Source organism: Capricornis sumatraensis, chromosome 18 (genome assembly GCF_032405125.1).
Source record: "Capricornis sumatraensis isolate serow.1 chromosome 18, serow.2, whole genome shotgun sequence".
Taxonomy (NCBI): Eukaryota; Metazoa; Chordata; class Mammalia; order Artiodactyla; family Bovidae; genus Capricornis; species Capricornis sumatraensis.
In genome coordinates, this window is record NC_091086.1 from 77956738 (window position 1) to 77972517 (window position 15780).

General features: G+C 56.9%; 1 protein-coding gene across 4 annotated transcripts; it reads right to left on the reverse strand.

The window, feature by feature from the left end:
* PDCD6 (programmed cell death 6) lies at positions 1-15780 on the reverse strand. 4 transcript variants are annotated; one of them, XM_068990572.1, is made up of 6 exons: positions 15682-15780; positions 14790-14851; positions 9011-9055; positions 8031-8183; positions 3777-3886; positions 1-668 (listed from the first exon to the last, which is right to left on the reverse strand). In XM_068990572.1, exons 1-6 carry the CDS (start codon positions 15774-15776, stop codon positions 570-572), a joined length of 564 nt encoding a protein of 187 aa, XP_068846673.1. In that variant the 5' UTR covers positions 15777-15780; the 3' UTR covers positions 1-569. The 4 variants fall into 4 exon arrangements, with proteins under 4 accessions (XP_068846673.1, XP_068846672.1, XP_068846674.1 ...); XM_068990571.1 differs by having other exon boundaries at positions 8025-8183; XM_068990573.1 differs by lacking the exon at positions 8031-8183.

The window sequence follows — 15780 nt, forward strand, 5'->3', positions numbered from 1 at the left end:
GTGGACAAATCTTGGGATTCCCATGACCAGGGCCAGGGGACAGCCCAGGTTGCCGAACCCCTTGGGGCTCCAGGTGAGCGCATCTGAGATGGACAGGCACAAGGATACGTGTGCTTTATTGCTTACGCTGCACGTTCAAGTGAATACAGTAAACCCCCTTTAAAAAGTAAGGCACGTGAGTGGCCTTCTGTGCAAGTTCCATATTATTTGAAGTCCCTATTGGCTAATGAAGCATTTCCACTCCAGAACTAGAGCTGTCTGAAAAAGCACATGATAAGTTTTTTGCAAGGAGAAAACCTGAAACATTACTATATGTTACCTCATGGCACAATTAAACAGCCTCATATCAAATGTCTGTATCTGAGGAAAGACATAACTATTGTTGCAACTGGGAAACGTTAACCAGCTTACCCGCATATATACAGTTGGGTCCCCAAATAGTAGTTAGACAAAGTCTAAAGAAAGAGCAGTGTCTAACTGCACTGGTGCTTGTTTCATTAAAGGGAGGAGATTTGGCATTTTCAGTCTTTTTTCCCGTAAGTCATGCTGGTGTTTGCAGAAAGGCAGGGTCATACGATGCTGAAGACCATGGACAGATACTGTTCATATGACACCTGGATCCAGCCGTCCTGGTCTGTATCGTAGCGTCTGAATATATCTGTCAACCTCTGAGGAAAAACGGCAGGTATTTAGACTTGACACTTCCCGACAGAAGGAACACAATGTATTGGTGAACAGACATTCAGGAGCCCAACTTCAGAAGAGTCCCCGTCTCCACCCCCCACCCCCCCAGCGCAGGGACGCAGGGCAGGCCGGTCTGCTCAGGAGATGGGGCGTTGGGCAGGACAGTGGGCGACGAGGGGGTGCCCAGTGTGTGGGTCACAGCCCCAGGTCCTGGCAGGGCCTCTGGCCCCAGAACAAGGTTTCCCCACAGCGGGTGATGTGCCTGGGGCCTCCTGTGCCACCACAAGACCATTCTCCCGGGGCCCTCCCTGAAGGCTCACCTCTGTTCTGTCGACAGGCTGCTCAGGACCAAGGGAAACCAGCCCCCACTGGGCACCCCCGGGGGGAGCCTGGGTGCAGAGCCAGAAGGGCGGGGTCTCCTGTGCCAGCTCAGGCCCTCACCTTGATGCCCCAGAAGGGCGGGGTCTCCTGTGCCAGCCCAGGCCCTCACCTTGATGCCCCAGAAGGGCAGGGTCTCCTGTGCCAGCCCAGGCCCTCACCTTGATGCCCCAGAAGGGCGGGGTCTCCTGTGCCAGCCCAGGCCCTCATCTTGATGCCCACCCTCCCCATCCCCTCCTGGCTGACCAGCCCCCAGGGCTCCCCGTTTGTTCACAAGTCCAGCCACCGGACAGCAGAGACTGGGGCAGCTAGGTCAGTGCTGCGCTGAAGGACAGAAGCTGGAAACCACCACGGGTTCGGAAGAGCCCAGACTGGAGAGGACAGTGCCCAGGCTCATTGAGACCCTGGCGGCCACCTGTCCACCTGCCCCAGGGCCAAGCAAGGCTGCAGCCTGGCCCGTGAGCCGAGCCTCCCACTCCCGGCTCCAGTTCCAGTCCTCTCTGCCCCGAGCTGGGCAGGTCGATGGCCAACAATCAACAGGCTGACACAGGAGACGGTCCACGCGGGGGTGAGCTGGAGCTTCCTGAGTGGCCAACCCTGGCGCAACACAGAGCCCAGACACCGCAGCAGCAGTCCCCTCTGCTGGGAGGGCACGGCACAGTTTCCCTTTCTTTGCGCTTGAAGATTTCTGCCACTTTTCACATTGCTTCATAAAACCAACTTTCAACAAGGCCTTTTCTTTCTCGAAAGAGGCAGATGGAAGACGACCTCTGAGGGCTTCTGAAGACTTTCTGCAGGTGGCCTGCAGCTGAGCCTTTCCTTTCTGACCCCCGTGTCTGTGCAGTTCGGGTTCCTTCTCCAGGGGTGGGGGCAGGGACACCGGGCCCAGGCAGCAGCAGGCCACGGGCGGCCCACGGTCTGTGCTCATTCTACAGGCAGCGGGGACTCAGATCCTGTTACTCCAGGGGCTGAAAGTGACGCAGGGTGACCTTTGCTTATGCAGACATAAGGACCAGCTGGTTACTTAGGGGACATAACCTCAAATGAAAATCCCAACCCCACAGATCCTGGTGAAATTTCTACATCACCTCTATTCCTAATGTATTCTGACAGCATAAAAGTGAAAAGTGTTAGTCACTCAGTCGTATCTGATCCCTTGTGAACCCATGGACTGCAGCCTGCCAGTCTCCTCTGTCCACAGGATTCTCTAGGCAAGAACACTGGCATGGGTTGCCATGCCTTCCTCCAGGGGATCTTCCCAACCCAGGGATCGAACCTGGGTCTCCAGCATTGCAGGCGGATTCTTCATTGTCTGAGCCACCAGGGACGCCCTGTAATCTCACCTCACTGGACCCTGAGAGGGAGACACCTGGCACTCCAATGAGTCACTGAAGCACAGGGCCTGGCGGGCCCAGATTCCCCAGGAAGGGAATCAGGACAGCAGGTCAGGGAGGGAAACCTCAGTCATCCAACTATCACTGCGACAAGAACCCTGAGAATGGGCCCCAAGTTACCAGTTACACTGACAACCTCGTGCCCTGCACACCTCTCTGCAGATTCTGCTGCTGCTGCTAAGTCGCTTCAGTCGTGTCCGACTCTGTGCGACCCCCCAGACGGCAGCCCACAGGCTCCGCCGTCCCTGGGATTCTCTAGGCAAGAACACTGGAGTGGGTTGCCATTTCCTTTTCCAATGTATGAAAGTGAAAAGGGAAAGTGAAGTCACTTAGTCGTGTCTGACTCTTCGAGACCCCATGGACTGCAGCCCACCAGGCTCTTCTGCCCTTGGGATTTTCCAGGCCAGAGCACTGGAGTGGGTGCCACTGCCTTCTCCATTTCTGTATTATCTCTGTGCCTTATTTTAGAATCTTTTCTGCAGATTCTAAAGACAACAAAATTTGACAACAGAGTGGTTCGGATGTAAATGGCAAGGCTGTCTTTCAGGGCCAGGTTCTGCTGAAATACTTCTGGAAAACACATTTGCTTCCCATAAATGGAACTGTGTCAGAATTATGAGCGGGTGGAGTATTATATGGACTTGGCTGTGAGTTGGTAACGGCTGACTCTAATGGGCACAGGGGTTGTCTTCTAAAGATTTTTCACAATAAAGAAAAGGTTTACACCAATTCACCGCATTTTCTAAAGCTGAAATCTAAGGAACTTGGCCTCCCACCTGGAGACAGGGGCAGGGCCTGTGTGGGAACAGCCAGGCAGGTCAAGTGTGGCCGCCTCCACCCTCGGAGGGCATGCCCGCGCCTGGTTCCTCCTGGGTGAAGCCGAGGGACCGCAGGAGCAGCCAGCTCGGAGGGGCCTGCGAGGCAGCGGGCACTGCAATCAGCAGCCCGCCAGGCACTGCTCCTGAGTCTCGCTGGGGAGGGAGCCTCCCGTGCAGGGCACAGAGCGAGCCTCACGCCAGAACCTTCTCCAATCCTCGGGAAGAAACACAACACAAACCACCACCAGGTCTTCATGTGAACCTCCCGCTGGATCCCTTCCAAATGGACGGCTCTCAGGGTTTCCAGGGGAGGAGGGACACGCTATCTACACCTCCTTTTATCAGGAGAACTAGTTACTTCTCCAAAAAAGCACACTCACTTCTGTAGCTTCTAGAGCCAGTCTTATGCGTCTGACTCGCTTCAACTGCCCAAGCGCGGGGCCTCGGGCGCCCACCGCCCACCTCCCCCCCCCCCACCCCCTGGGCCTTCCAATGGCGGTACCTGCAGCACGATGCAGCCCTGGATGAAGTCGTCGAAGGCGATCTGCCCCCGGCCTTGTCGGTCAAACTTCCGAATGAGAATGTCGTGAAACTGATCAGAGAGCCGGTACCCTGCAGGGGGGCGGGCACAATCAACCCCATGCCCACCCTGGAACCCAGTCTCCCCCACCCAACCCCCAGGAACACAACATGGGCCCCCCAGGCAGGCCCAGGGGCAAGCACACGGCAAGACACCGAGAGCTAAGCAGAGTCTCTGCACTGTGCCCTCGGCCCCACGGAGCCACCCTCCTGGAGGGACCACGGAGTCACTCATTCACACCAACTCCAGCGGTACAGGCGCCCTGCAGGGCTTCTGGAATATCAGCCTTCTCAAAAGCCCTTACTGGTAAACTTTACTTCATTCTTAACAAGCTAGCGGTGAAGTTGTGACTAACTCAGCTGTCCTGGATTATTCCCTGCTAAAGAATGCTTTGCAAAATAAAAGGTCACTAAGGCTCCCAAGGAGACAAAGTGTAAACTGAAGGACAGGAAGTTAACTGATGGCCCCTCCCCTACATCAGCCGCTCACTGGCATCAAGACATCAAGGCTTCGAGGGTGCAGCAGCTGCACTCTGACGGAGCTTTGGAAGGGCCATCCGGGTGCCTTGACCCCCCTCCAATGCCCCAGCGGCTCGGCCTCCAGCAGGGCAGCAGGGATGCCCTTGCTCTCTCAGCCCTGCCCTCGCCGCCCCCCGTCTCACCACCTGTGTGACCGTGGCTTCCTTACTTATTCAGGAGACGACCTCCAGGTGCAGAATATTTTTACCACTTTTCAGTCTCGCTGGAATCTTTGCAAGGCTATGTGCGCCTATTACCTGAGTGAGTGTCTCGGTTAATGCCCTCTATAAGCACTTCATCACTCGACTGAAAAAGTCAAACGTGCACACACGTGACAGTACCTTCCAGAGTGGTCAGCGAGCTCCTCACATCCCGCGAACTAATCCAGGCCCCCGCCCTGCAGCTGAGCAGCAGACAGGACCCTCCTACACCTGGCACAGCCTGTGGCCGGACAGAGGCCAGGCCAGGGAAGGACGGCACGATGGCAACAGCGACACAGCATCACGGAGACCGGGGCTCAAGGGACCAGACAGGCGCCACTGGCCCGATGCGCCGCTCGGCCCGCTCCGCCCCCAAGTCCCAGATGTGGGCCCGCGTCGGCAGCCTGTTCTAGGCCAGTGAGGCAGGCGGAAACCCTGCTGGCCAGCTCACTGTGTGTCACGCACGTCCTCCTAGAACGCCCCTTCCCCCAAGGCTGCACTTCTAGCGGAGGGAATAAGCCCTTCTTCCCCAAGAGCTAGCGAGGCGGCCTGCTGCCTCCACTGGCCACGCAGGGCCTACTCGTGGTGCTAGGAAGAAAAGCAGATGCCAGTCAGAGACCACAGCGGAGGACAGACGGGGCCATCGGCACAGACGGGGGCGGGGGCTGCCGTGGCCCCGTCAGGGCCCAAACTTGGTCAACCTGACTGTAAAGACACCGTTGACCTGGGCAGGGTGGCTGACGGCTGATGGCGCGGGCTCCAGGACGCAGAGTGGGCGTGTGGGTGGCAGGGCTTGGACTCTGCTGCATTAAAAGGGGCAGAGCAGGCGCAGCACAAGACGGAAGGCAGCCGACGAGGGCGATGAGCGAGCGGAGGCTCACTGCCCCTGTGCGACGTCCCCTCAAATCACGCTGGCTTCAGGCTGCCAGGGGCTGGGTGCAGGGCTGGGGCGGAGCGCTTGTGGTGGGGAGCCTGCCTGTTAGGGACGGCAGGACTGTCTGTCCCCGACGAGTGGCGTGTGTGGCCTTGCCTTACACACCCTCTTACTTTCTGGTCTCTGTACCTGGCACACAAAACATGCTCTTCAGCCACTCAGTCGTGTCCGACTCTTTATGACCCCGTGGACTGCAGCACGCCAGGCCTCCCTGTCCATCACCAACTTCCAGAGTTTGCTCAAACTCATGTCCATTGAGTCGGTGATGCCATCCAACCATCTCATTCTCTGTCGTCCCCTTCCCTGCCAGCCTTCAATCTTTCCCAGCATCAAGGTCTTTTGCAATGAGTCAGCTCTTTGTATCAGGTGGCTAAAGTATTGGAGTTTCACCTTCAACATCAGTCCTTACAATGAAGACTCAGGACTGATCTCCTTTAGAATGGACTGGTTGGATCTCCTTGCAGTCCAAGGGACTCTCAAGAGTCTTCTCCAACACCACAGTTCAAAAGCACCAATTCCTGGGAACTCAGCTTTCTTTATGGTCCAACTCTCACATCCATGCATGACTACTGGAAAAACCAGAGCTTTAACTAGACGGACCTTTGTTGGTAAAGTGATGTCTCTGCTTTTAAACACACTGTCTAGGTTGCTCAAGCGGCTTTTAATTTCATGGTTGTAGTCACCATCTAGAGTGATTTTGGAGCCCAAGGAAATAGTCTGTCCCCGTTTCTACAGTCCCCATCTATCCGCCGTGAAGTGACGGGACTGGATGCCACGACCTTCGCTCTTGAATGTCGAGCTTTAAGTCGGCTCTCTCATTCTCCTCTTTCACCTTTGTCAAGAGGCTCTTCCTTCCATTACAGGGCACATAATGGGAATAAAAGGCTAAAAGACGAACAGAGGGGCCCTCAAATCCAGCAGGTGAGCCGTTCAGGGTCACACAGCCCTGCCAGGGTCGGCCTGAGACTCCATGTAGGGGGGCGAGAGGTCAGAGGGCACCTTGGGGCTTCAGCCACCCTGACCCCCTCATGCGTCTGCTGAGCTGCAATGCAGCTCCAGCTTGACTGACAGACACTTGTTCTTAGAAACCAAAGAGAAGATTCCACTCCCAAGGCAAACTCTTTACCAGTCTCCAACAGGGAACCGGCAAAAGGCTGACGGCCACCCTGGGTGGGAGACGAGGGGCCAGAGGAGTCTGAGAAGCGGAGGACCAAGGGCAGGAGGGAACCCCGCGGCACAGCTGAAGAAACGCTGCAGCAGAGTATGTCCTTTCTCCAGGAAAAGCTGAAGGTCAGCGAGGCTCTCGGCTCTGCCCCGCACCGTGAGCCTACCAGCGTCTGACCTCCCGGATCTGACTGGGACTCGCAGGCCCGAGAGCCAGGGACCGGCTGGTCGACCTCAGCGTTTCCAACCCGAGCCCAGGGCGTGACGGTTGCTGGCCCTGAGCAAAAGCGGGCTCCAGGCCTGACAAGGTTAGAAACACTGCAGTCGGTGCTGAGATCATCAGCCTGGGAACTAATTCAGAGGGTCCAGGTTCCAGTCAGCCAGGCCTCCAGCTTCCTCCTGCCCAGGACTGCTCTGTGAGGGACGCCCCTAATGCTCAGCTCCCCCACCTACGGGCCCAGCAAGGTCAGCCGCATTCCAAGTTCCAATCCAGAGAACCCGGGGCCAACGTCCTGCCCAAATCCTGACCTGCGCCTGGTGGCGATACAAAGTTCTGGGGGGTCCCACAGCCTCTAAAGCAAGAGACAAACAGGAGAAGACATTTACAGCCGCAAATGACAAACGCAGAGGAGGAGGGCTGGGGAAGCAGCACAGCAATAACCGCAAGGACCAAAGTGTATTTCGTTATTAAAGCCAGAAACAGCCAGAATAAAGTGCACTGGACTCTGACAGAAGGGCCCCGCCAAAACAGGGCTGGGGGATTCACGCCGTCAGACCAGGATCCTGGTGCGACGCCTGCGCCCTCCTCACCAGCCCCGAGCTCCCCGCAGGCCCAGGTGGGCCCTGGGACCAGGCCTGCTGACCGCTCTGGAAGGCACCACGGGGACACTGCTCACGGCACGGCAAGCACGCAGGCTGCACACACCTGAGAATGCGGGCTTCCGTGCTCACGCCTGCACGCCATGCAACCCACGGGCTCGTCTTTTGTGGGCATTTTATCATTGGTCCGTGTATTCTCATGTCAGGGAACGGAAGCTGCTTTATATATGTAAGCTGTTTTATCTTGACTCGTTCACTTTAACTTTTTGAAAGCCACATTCTCAGTGCGCCTGCGACATCACTTCACAAAAGAAAACTACTGCATAGCCCTTATCTCATTTTGGATGAAAAACCGCATAAAAGCCCCCAAGTCAAATATAAACCTGTATGATAAAGAAACATCAAAAATGTAAAAGTGCAATGTAAACAAAAAGTTCACGTAGGCGACTTTCAAATCATCAAGCTGAGCAAAGCAACAAGATACACCACATGGCTCCAAAATGAAAGAGCTACGCAGTCAAGACGAGCGTTTTACCGAAACCTGAGAGGGCTTGCTTGAGCTCGTTCTTGTCGATCATGCCCGAGTTGTCCCTGTCGTATGTACGGAAGACGTTCTGCCAGTCCGTGATGTACTTCCAGACGCCAGTGAACTCACTGAAGTTCACGCCGGCCTTGTTCTCTCTGTCAAACATGGCTGAAGCGAAAGGGCACGGCTCAGCAGGAACCAGGGCAGAGGCACACCCACAGCTCTGCAGGCTGGGCTCCTCCAGGACCAGCCCGGAGCTCGGCCGGCAGGTCCCCAGGGGCTGTGGTGACACCAGCCCTCAATCAGCCAGGTGGGCGTGAGGGGCTGTGGAGAGGGACGTGCAAGCCAAACACCCTGACAGGTCCACAGTAAGAGCGATTTACACCGAAGGATGTTCCTCAAAAGCTGGGCACACCCGCTCTCGGGGTGCAGAGGGGTCAAGGGGCCCACCCCAACCCTCCAGGCTCAGGTCTGGTTCCTGGAGCTGCCCATCCGTCCCCCAGAGGATCTGCGTCCCTGAGGAGAAGCTCCTTAAAGGGCTTGGTCAGGGAGGCCGGTTACAATGAGCAAAAGACTATTGGCTTTTGGGGTTTTTTAAAGCAAGACCCACTTTTCATTAAAAAAAAAAATCAGCCTCATTCCAGGTCCAAATAAGAACTTGTAACTACATTTACATACAAAATGGATGGAGACGCATGTATGAAATCTCAGTCTGAGACACTCTTAACAAAACGCAGTGCGCCACCTGCCTCTCCAGGAAACCAAAGTGCTCCTGGCGTGCACAGAAGTCACTCCAGCTCAGTGAGTCGTCACGTGAGAACTCAGCTGCTTCTTCCCGCCACAGCCACGCAACCCGGGGGGAACAGAAGCGTGTGCGGAAATGAGGGTGGGGCGCACAGCGAACGCTGAGCGGAGGCTCAGGGGTGGTGGGGCGGGCGGGACACCCGAAGAGAATCAGCCGGAAGCACGGGCCCGGCAGGGCTGCCCATACTCACATATGATCGATCGGACAGTCACTGGGTTAAATGGCGTCCAGGTGCCTGAAACAAACAGCAGGAGGTGAGACAGGCAGCGTCTCTGGACCCCCACCCGTAACCCCAGAAGCCGGAGAAGTGAGCAGCCGTCAGCGTCGAGCCCTGCGGGCCGCGCTCTCAGCGGGGAGGCTGCCCCTGGGCGACGGCCAGCCAGGGCCCTGTCTACGCGGCCCGAGAGTCACTCCGGTCCAGCCACACGTTCACTGCTGCTCATGAAGACCTGCGCCTGGCCGCTCGCCCTCCTCACGTTGTAACTAGAGACGGCCATCTTACCCCTCCCTGAACTTCCCAGGCCCACAGCACCAGGTGAGCTGAGAAGAGGGCGCTTAGCCCCGCTGGGAGCGTCACAACTGCGCTTCAGAAAACCCCACCCCCAGGGGCACCACCGCTGCAGGACAGGGTCGCCCTCGCATCCACAGCGGCTGCACACGTGGTGAGCGAACCTGCCGGAGTGCTCCGGAAAGCACCGCGTGAAGACAGGCTTACGTGCCCCCCCTGAGGTAACAGGCTGGCAACACACCATCGTCTAAAACTGTGAAGAGGACGCATCATCCCATGACTCATCTCAGAACAGCAGTGGGGTCTCCCCAAACAGCTGTTATCAAGGGAGCTGCTCACTCTGACAGATTTGGTAATTCAGAGCCCTTCATAAGCTGTGATGATGGGACGTTCACCAGGTGCCTCTGTGCCCAGGGATCTGTTTTCACTGATCCATGCTGACCAAAACCAGGGTGATCGTTTTTTATGTGCCGTGTCCCCTCATCCCTCCTTGTATAGTAACACCCCACCTCCCCTCCTATGTACAGACCGCTTCAGCTCTGGGGGCACAGGCCCCTCCCGACCCCACGCAGGGCAGCACCCCCGGGCTCCGAGCATGCCCAGTTGGCCCACACGCACCCCCAACATCCCATGTAGCCCCACCTTGACCCCACCCCTGCCTCTCCTCAACCTCAGTCCGTACGGGGCTTTGCCAGGGAAGCCGCCTTGAGCCCCGAGGTCACCCCACCGGCCCCTTGGGGCCCCGACACTCGTGAAGCCGCCCCTTCTGCCAGGCCTGCGGCTGGGGCCCCTGAGCGCTGGGCAGGCATCTCTGAGGGCTTCTTGGGGGTCCGGGGGATGGTGGGCAGGTGGAAGTGAAGGTTCTGGGGAAGGTCAGCTCACCAAAACCAGGCCACAAAGGAGTCACGCACAGAGGGGCCAAGAGGAGGCGCAGTCTGTGCACAGAAGGCTCTGACATCCCAGCTGCTCACACACTGGCCGCTGTTTCCACAGGACACAGCCCACCCTGGGCCAGGAGCCGGAGGGACCAAACGCAGCTGCCGGACCCTTCCTGCCTCGCTCAGCTCTGATGCCGGCTGTGCCCACACCGAGAGTCCTCAGGGGCCGTCCGCCGGGGGCCTGGGGGCCCGGGTGCAGCCGCAGGGATTCCGCAGACTGGAAGAGGAGGCCACGCCCACTGCTCATCTGGATTGTGAGGAGGGCGTCCGGGCCACGTCGGCAAATGAATTTTAAACAGAAGTGACTTGATGATGCTGTAAACACAGGCACTCTGCGAGGTTAGGGCCAGGCCCCTGTGGGGGCAGAGGGGCGTGTGGGTGGATCGGAGCTCCAGCTGGCAGAGCTGGAGGACGGGAAGCTGGGGACAGCAGAGGCCACCCCGGGCCGAGCTGGGCACGGAGACAGGAGACCTGCAGGCTGGCCAGCTCGGGAGGCAGAGGCAGGCTCCTGGTCCCTTAACTAGCCCTTGCTGTCATCCAAACCGGGCCGACTCCCCACGGAAACCAAGGGTTAGTGACAACACCCAGCAGTGAACGGACTCTATTGAGTGCCAGGTCCTGTGGTCTCAGACTAAACAGCGAAGCTTGACACCCCCTAGTGATGCTGCACTCAATACTTCAGCAAGGCTGGCTGTTAAACCCACCAGCGCGTCAGCCTGAAGACCTACAACCTTCTGTAAGAAAATGCACTGCGACATGGAGAGCAGGCCTAACAGAGCCTGCTGGGTGCCCAGGACACACTGAGCAGAGAGAGGCCCCTCGGCACGAGTGACCCTCCTGCGGCCTTCAGGGCCAACCCCAACGTCAAACATTCCCACCCGCTTCCCTCGGTAACCAACGCGCTAGGAATGCCAGCCGCCGGCCCGAGAAGGGTCTCCTGTCAGACTTCCACTTAGAAAGACATGGTCTCTGTTCCTACAGGTCTTGCCTCAGTCTCATCTGAAAGAACCAAAAAAAACCAGAAACACACACAGAATCTCCACAGGCACTGAGGACACCTAACTCTTTTCACCCATAATTTGAACACGAAAGGGCCACAGCTGCATGGCGGCGGGCGGGGGGCAGGGGGCTCACACCGGGCGCGCAAGTGTTTTTCCTGTAACCCTCAGGAGTACAGATGATTTTAACAAATTTATATTGGACCCTTTCTTAAAGCAGAAAAACACCACTCTGCTCTGTGATAATATATTCTTCTTGCTCTCCAGAGAGTTTTCTTTCTAGAAATTGCATCCTGTTAGCACAGACTTGGATTGCAGCGAGAGGTTCATGGGTAGGGTCGTCCTGCATCCAGCAGCCACATGGAATCGGCGGGTGAGCTGGGCCTTTCACAGCACCACCGCCGTCCCCTTCCTCTTCACCACATCAGAGCCGCCGCCCAGCCCTTCTGGGGGAGGCAGGAGCCACGCAGGCAGGCTGGGCGCACCCTGCAGGCTTGCGTGGACTGTGCCAGGACCCTGGTGCCTCTCCAGGGTCAGGAATTCCGTACCCACCAGTCACCCTCACCTACAGCCTCAAAGAGCTGCGACTGCCAGGCCTCTAGGAGAGCTGAAGTCCGTTTTGATAGAAACAATGTATCAGACGACCTATTGTTTAAAGTTCAACTAGGGCTTCCGGGTGGCTCGAATCCACCTGCCAGTGCAGAAGACACAGGTTCGATCCCTGACCCGGAAGACCCCTCAGAGCACGGAGCAACGAAGTCGTGCTCCACGGCTGCTGTGCCCGAGCCCGTGCTCCTCGACAGGAGGCGCCGCAGCGAGAAGCTGGGGCACCGCAACTTCAGCGACCCCACTCACCGCCACCACAAAGAACCCTCTGCAGCAACAGAGACCCGGCACAGCCATAAATACATGCAGTCCAGTTTGAAAAACGCCTTCTCAAAGAATACCAATGTTATGTTACTGCAAACCCACAGAAGCACAAATAAAGGGGCTTGAGCAAATTTAATTTCCAATAATTTGAAGTAAAAATGTTTTTAAAAAGTACCTAACTGAAGATGGTTTGTGATGTGTTATTTCAGATGGCAAGACAGTCCTGTGTCTCTTCGCACCTCTTAACCACACTTCCCTGAGACCAGCCACGGGAAAGTTCCCCCAGGGAAAAAAGACAGAAAGGACTCAGTGTGCAGGGCCCACGAGGACTTCTTCAGGGGCGGATTCAACCGATTTTAACAGTGCCTCAGAGGCACACAGCTAACAGAAGAGAGAAGCCATGCTATTTTGTGCCTTCAGTTTTTCCACCAGTAATGAACTAATTTCCTGAAATAACTTCATATTCTAGTCCTAATACGAAAACAGGCTTTCCAGGTGGCACTAATGGTAAAGAACCTGCCTGCCAATGCAAGAGACCTAGGAGACGCAGGTTGGGAAGACCCCCTGGAGAAGGAAACGGCAACCCTCTCCCGTATTCTTGCCTGGAGAATCCCATGGACAGAGGAGCCTGGCGGGCTGCAGTCCATGGGGTCACAAAGAGTCAGACCCGACTGAAGCAACTTAGCAGTATGAAAACAGAGGTCCATTCCGGGGAGAAAACTGAAAGTCAAAGTAACTCCAATCTTAACAACTCTGGGAACTCGAAGAGCAGGAAGAGAACTGACTCGTGTCCATCCTCAGGGACTGAGGCCAGGACACACAGCACAACTGGAGACAGGAGACCGGCTCGAACTTCCTCCGGGACGCTGAGGCCCAGGAGCCAGGCGCAGCTGCAGAGACGACCCCAGCAGAGCGAGAGGAGGAGACAGGCAGCACCCAAGAAAAGGGAGGGCCGCTCAGCCCCGGAGGAGTGGCAGGCGTCCTGGCAGGAGGAGCGGAGCCACAGCCAGCCTGTGCCTTCAGGTAGCCAACGGGAGGAGGCGGGTGGGATGGCACCAGGTGTGGGGGAGTGCCTAGCTATGCAGGCACACATCCTGATTCCAGTGTGCCACCTACCTCTGTTCTGGGGCTGAGAAAGGACTAGCGATCGGTACCCACTCATAACCAGACTTCCTGCAGAAAAAGCCTAATTGAATCTAGGAAGATATTCAGAGCACAGCAAAAGAGAGCAACCTCTGGTTATGCAGGATGGGGGGACAAAAGCCTAAGAAAGCAAGGGGTCCCTGACTATCAGTGAAATTCACCTCTGAAAATTCTCAGCTTGCGGCACTGGTGAGGCAGAAATTTAAAAATTTTAGCAGCTAATTTGAAGAGGAAAATGCAATTGGTTAAAAAAAAAATCACAGTTTATAAGATACACACAAAACAGGTAAAACAACCATCACAAGCTGCTCCACACAAAAACCAGCACACCCCCAGGGAGGAGAGAGGCAGCCACGGCAGGTTGGGGGAGGGAGTCCCTACCTCCCTCTGGGCTCAGTGACTACCAGTAAGCTCTCACCCAGCCCCAACAGAAGCCGAGGAACCCCTCAGGGCAAATCAAGAAACGTGACTCCACAGGGTCACCAGAGCAGGCCCTGATATACACTCAGTGGCTGGGTTAAACACACTCCATCTCCAGCAGGCTCCTGGTTCAACGCTGTGTTGCGACAGAGCCATTTGCTTTAACAACCAGCTGAACTGGCGGCAGGTCTGACATCCTCTAGAGACAGTATTACCTGTGTGATCATTTTAATACCAACCCTTCACCAACAGCAGCAGAGGAGTACCCACAGTGGGGCACACCTCCCTTCCAGTCCACGCGCAGGCCTGGGAGGCGCCATCCACCTCCCACAGCACCAGCCAGCTCCCGCTGGTAAGGGTGAGCCTTTCAGCATCGTCATTACCTCTTAAAATCAATCCCTCTTCAGGTTTAAATGGCACCCCTCTGGAAGACACCACAAATCTAAAGACCAGAAAAAGACAGTGGTGTCTGACGAATCAAAAGAAGGGCAACACAGTCAGGTATTTACTGAAATAAGGTCTCCATGTCAATGGATTAATCACACTGAGACCAGTAAAAAGGTCCAAGGTGTGACTCCAAGGTGTGCCCCCAGAACTGGCACAGAGCTGGGACCCTCTTGCCCCCATCTGGATGACTTGCACTCACCCACTGAAAAGCCTGAGCCCCGAGACCCAGCTGCAGGGCCACCGGCATTCCCAGTTACTTCCTCGTCGGCGTCAGTGGGACCCTGGTGCCCCTCCCCGCAAGTCACAAGACGCCGTCACCAGAGAAATTCAACAGCCTTCAATAAACCGGAGGACCATCTGCTGTACAAAGCCAGGCTCCCTGTGCTCCTGAAGCTCACACCCCAGCCTCCAACTCTCAGGCTTTCCCTGGGACCTCCATGCAGCTGCCCCACCCAGCTCCGCAAGGACTCAGAGCAGCTCCGACAGGACGCCCAGGAAAGCACTCGACAAAACAAACCTGGAAGCCCTCCACCACAAGCCAGGGATTAAATCTTAATGACTTGGAAAAGAAATCCAGGAAAGAAGATGTTCACTACGGGTGGTCAGGCCTGCAGTTCACAAGTCCAGACGGCCAGGTGCACTCACCATTGGACAGTGCTTGCTGAAGCTCGTTGTCAGATATCACACCACTCCTGTCCTTATCAACCCTACAAAATTAAGATCAGTTAAACTGGTGATTCAAAGTGCAGGCAAAGCAACAGGGGACCAGAACCAAGGTTTAACTCTCCTGTCAATCCTAAATTAATTTCCCTGCTCTTTTCCCTTTGGCTGCTAGACTATCTCACTCCCATAGTCGGGTGGGGAATAAGCAAGCCTGTCTCCTTCACTGTCTGCGGTCCCCCTGCTGAAGGCCAAGCTGCTTCTCCGTTTCTCTTAAGCCTTTCTCCCACAGCCTGTCTGAATGCCACCCAGATCTTGCCCTTTTCACAAACAGGAAAAGGTTCTCTTAGACAACTAAGTCACTCCCTGACCTTGAATCACTCTAGCATGGGGCGCCGATTCGCTGGAAGGACGACCGGGTACCGAAGACACTGCGGTGACGGTCCCCTGCGCACAGCCAGGACCTGGCTTCCCGCCTGGTGGCTGAGGCAGCCACGGCGAGCCCGCGTTTCTGCTCCCCTAACTGAATAAGCGTCCCCGGGAGACCCTCGGCCCTGAGCAAAGGCCCCGCTCTGGGGGTAGAAGGACGGAGGCCGAGCCTCCGGGCGGCCGCTCTGCGCTCCGGAAGCGCCCGGGGGCGGAGAGGAGGTCAAAGCTCGGGCGACGGAGCAGGCCGGGGGGCCAGGGTGCCAGGAGGAGGGCCGGACTGCGGGCCGAGGGGGCCAGGGCTCCAGGAGGGAGGCTGGACTGCAGGCCAAGGGGCCAGGGCGCCAGGGTGAGGCCGGACTGCGGGCGGAGGGGCAGGACGGGGAAGGCCCGGGGCTGACACCGAGGGAAGGGGAGGCCTGCCCGCGCCCGCCCGCCCGGCTGGCCGCACCTCTGGAAGACGTTCCACAGGAAGCTCTGGTCCGGCAGCGCGGCGCCCCCGGCAGGGCCGGCGCCGGGGCCCGGGCGGTACGGGTAGGCGGCCATGGGC

Coding starts and splice junctions, on each gene's coding strand:
- PDCD6 (XM_068990571.1), bottom strand. CDS start 15,776: ATGGCCGCCTACCCGTACCGCCCGGGCCCCGGCGCCGGCCCTGCCGGG. Junction 14,852..15,681: donor CTGTGGAACGTCTTCCAGAG/GTGCGGCCAGCC, acceptor TTAATTTTGTAG/GGTTGATAAGGACAGGAGTG. Junction 9,056..14,789: donor TCAGCAAGCACTGTCCAATG/GTGAGTGCACCT, acceptor TGTTTGTTTCAG/GCACCTGGACGCCATTTAAC.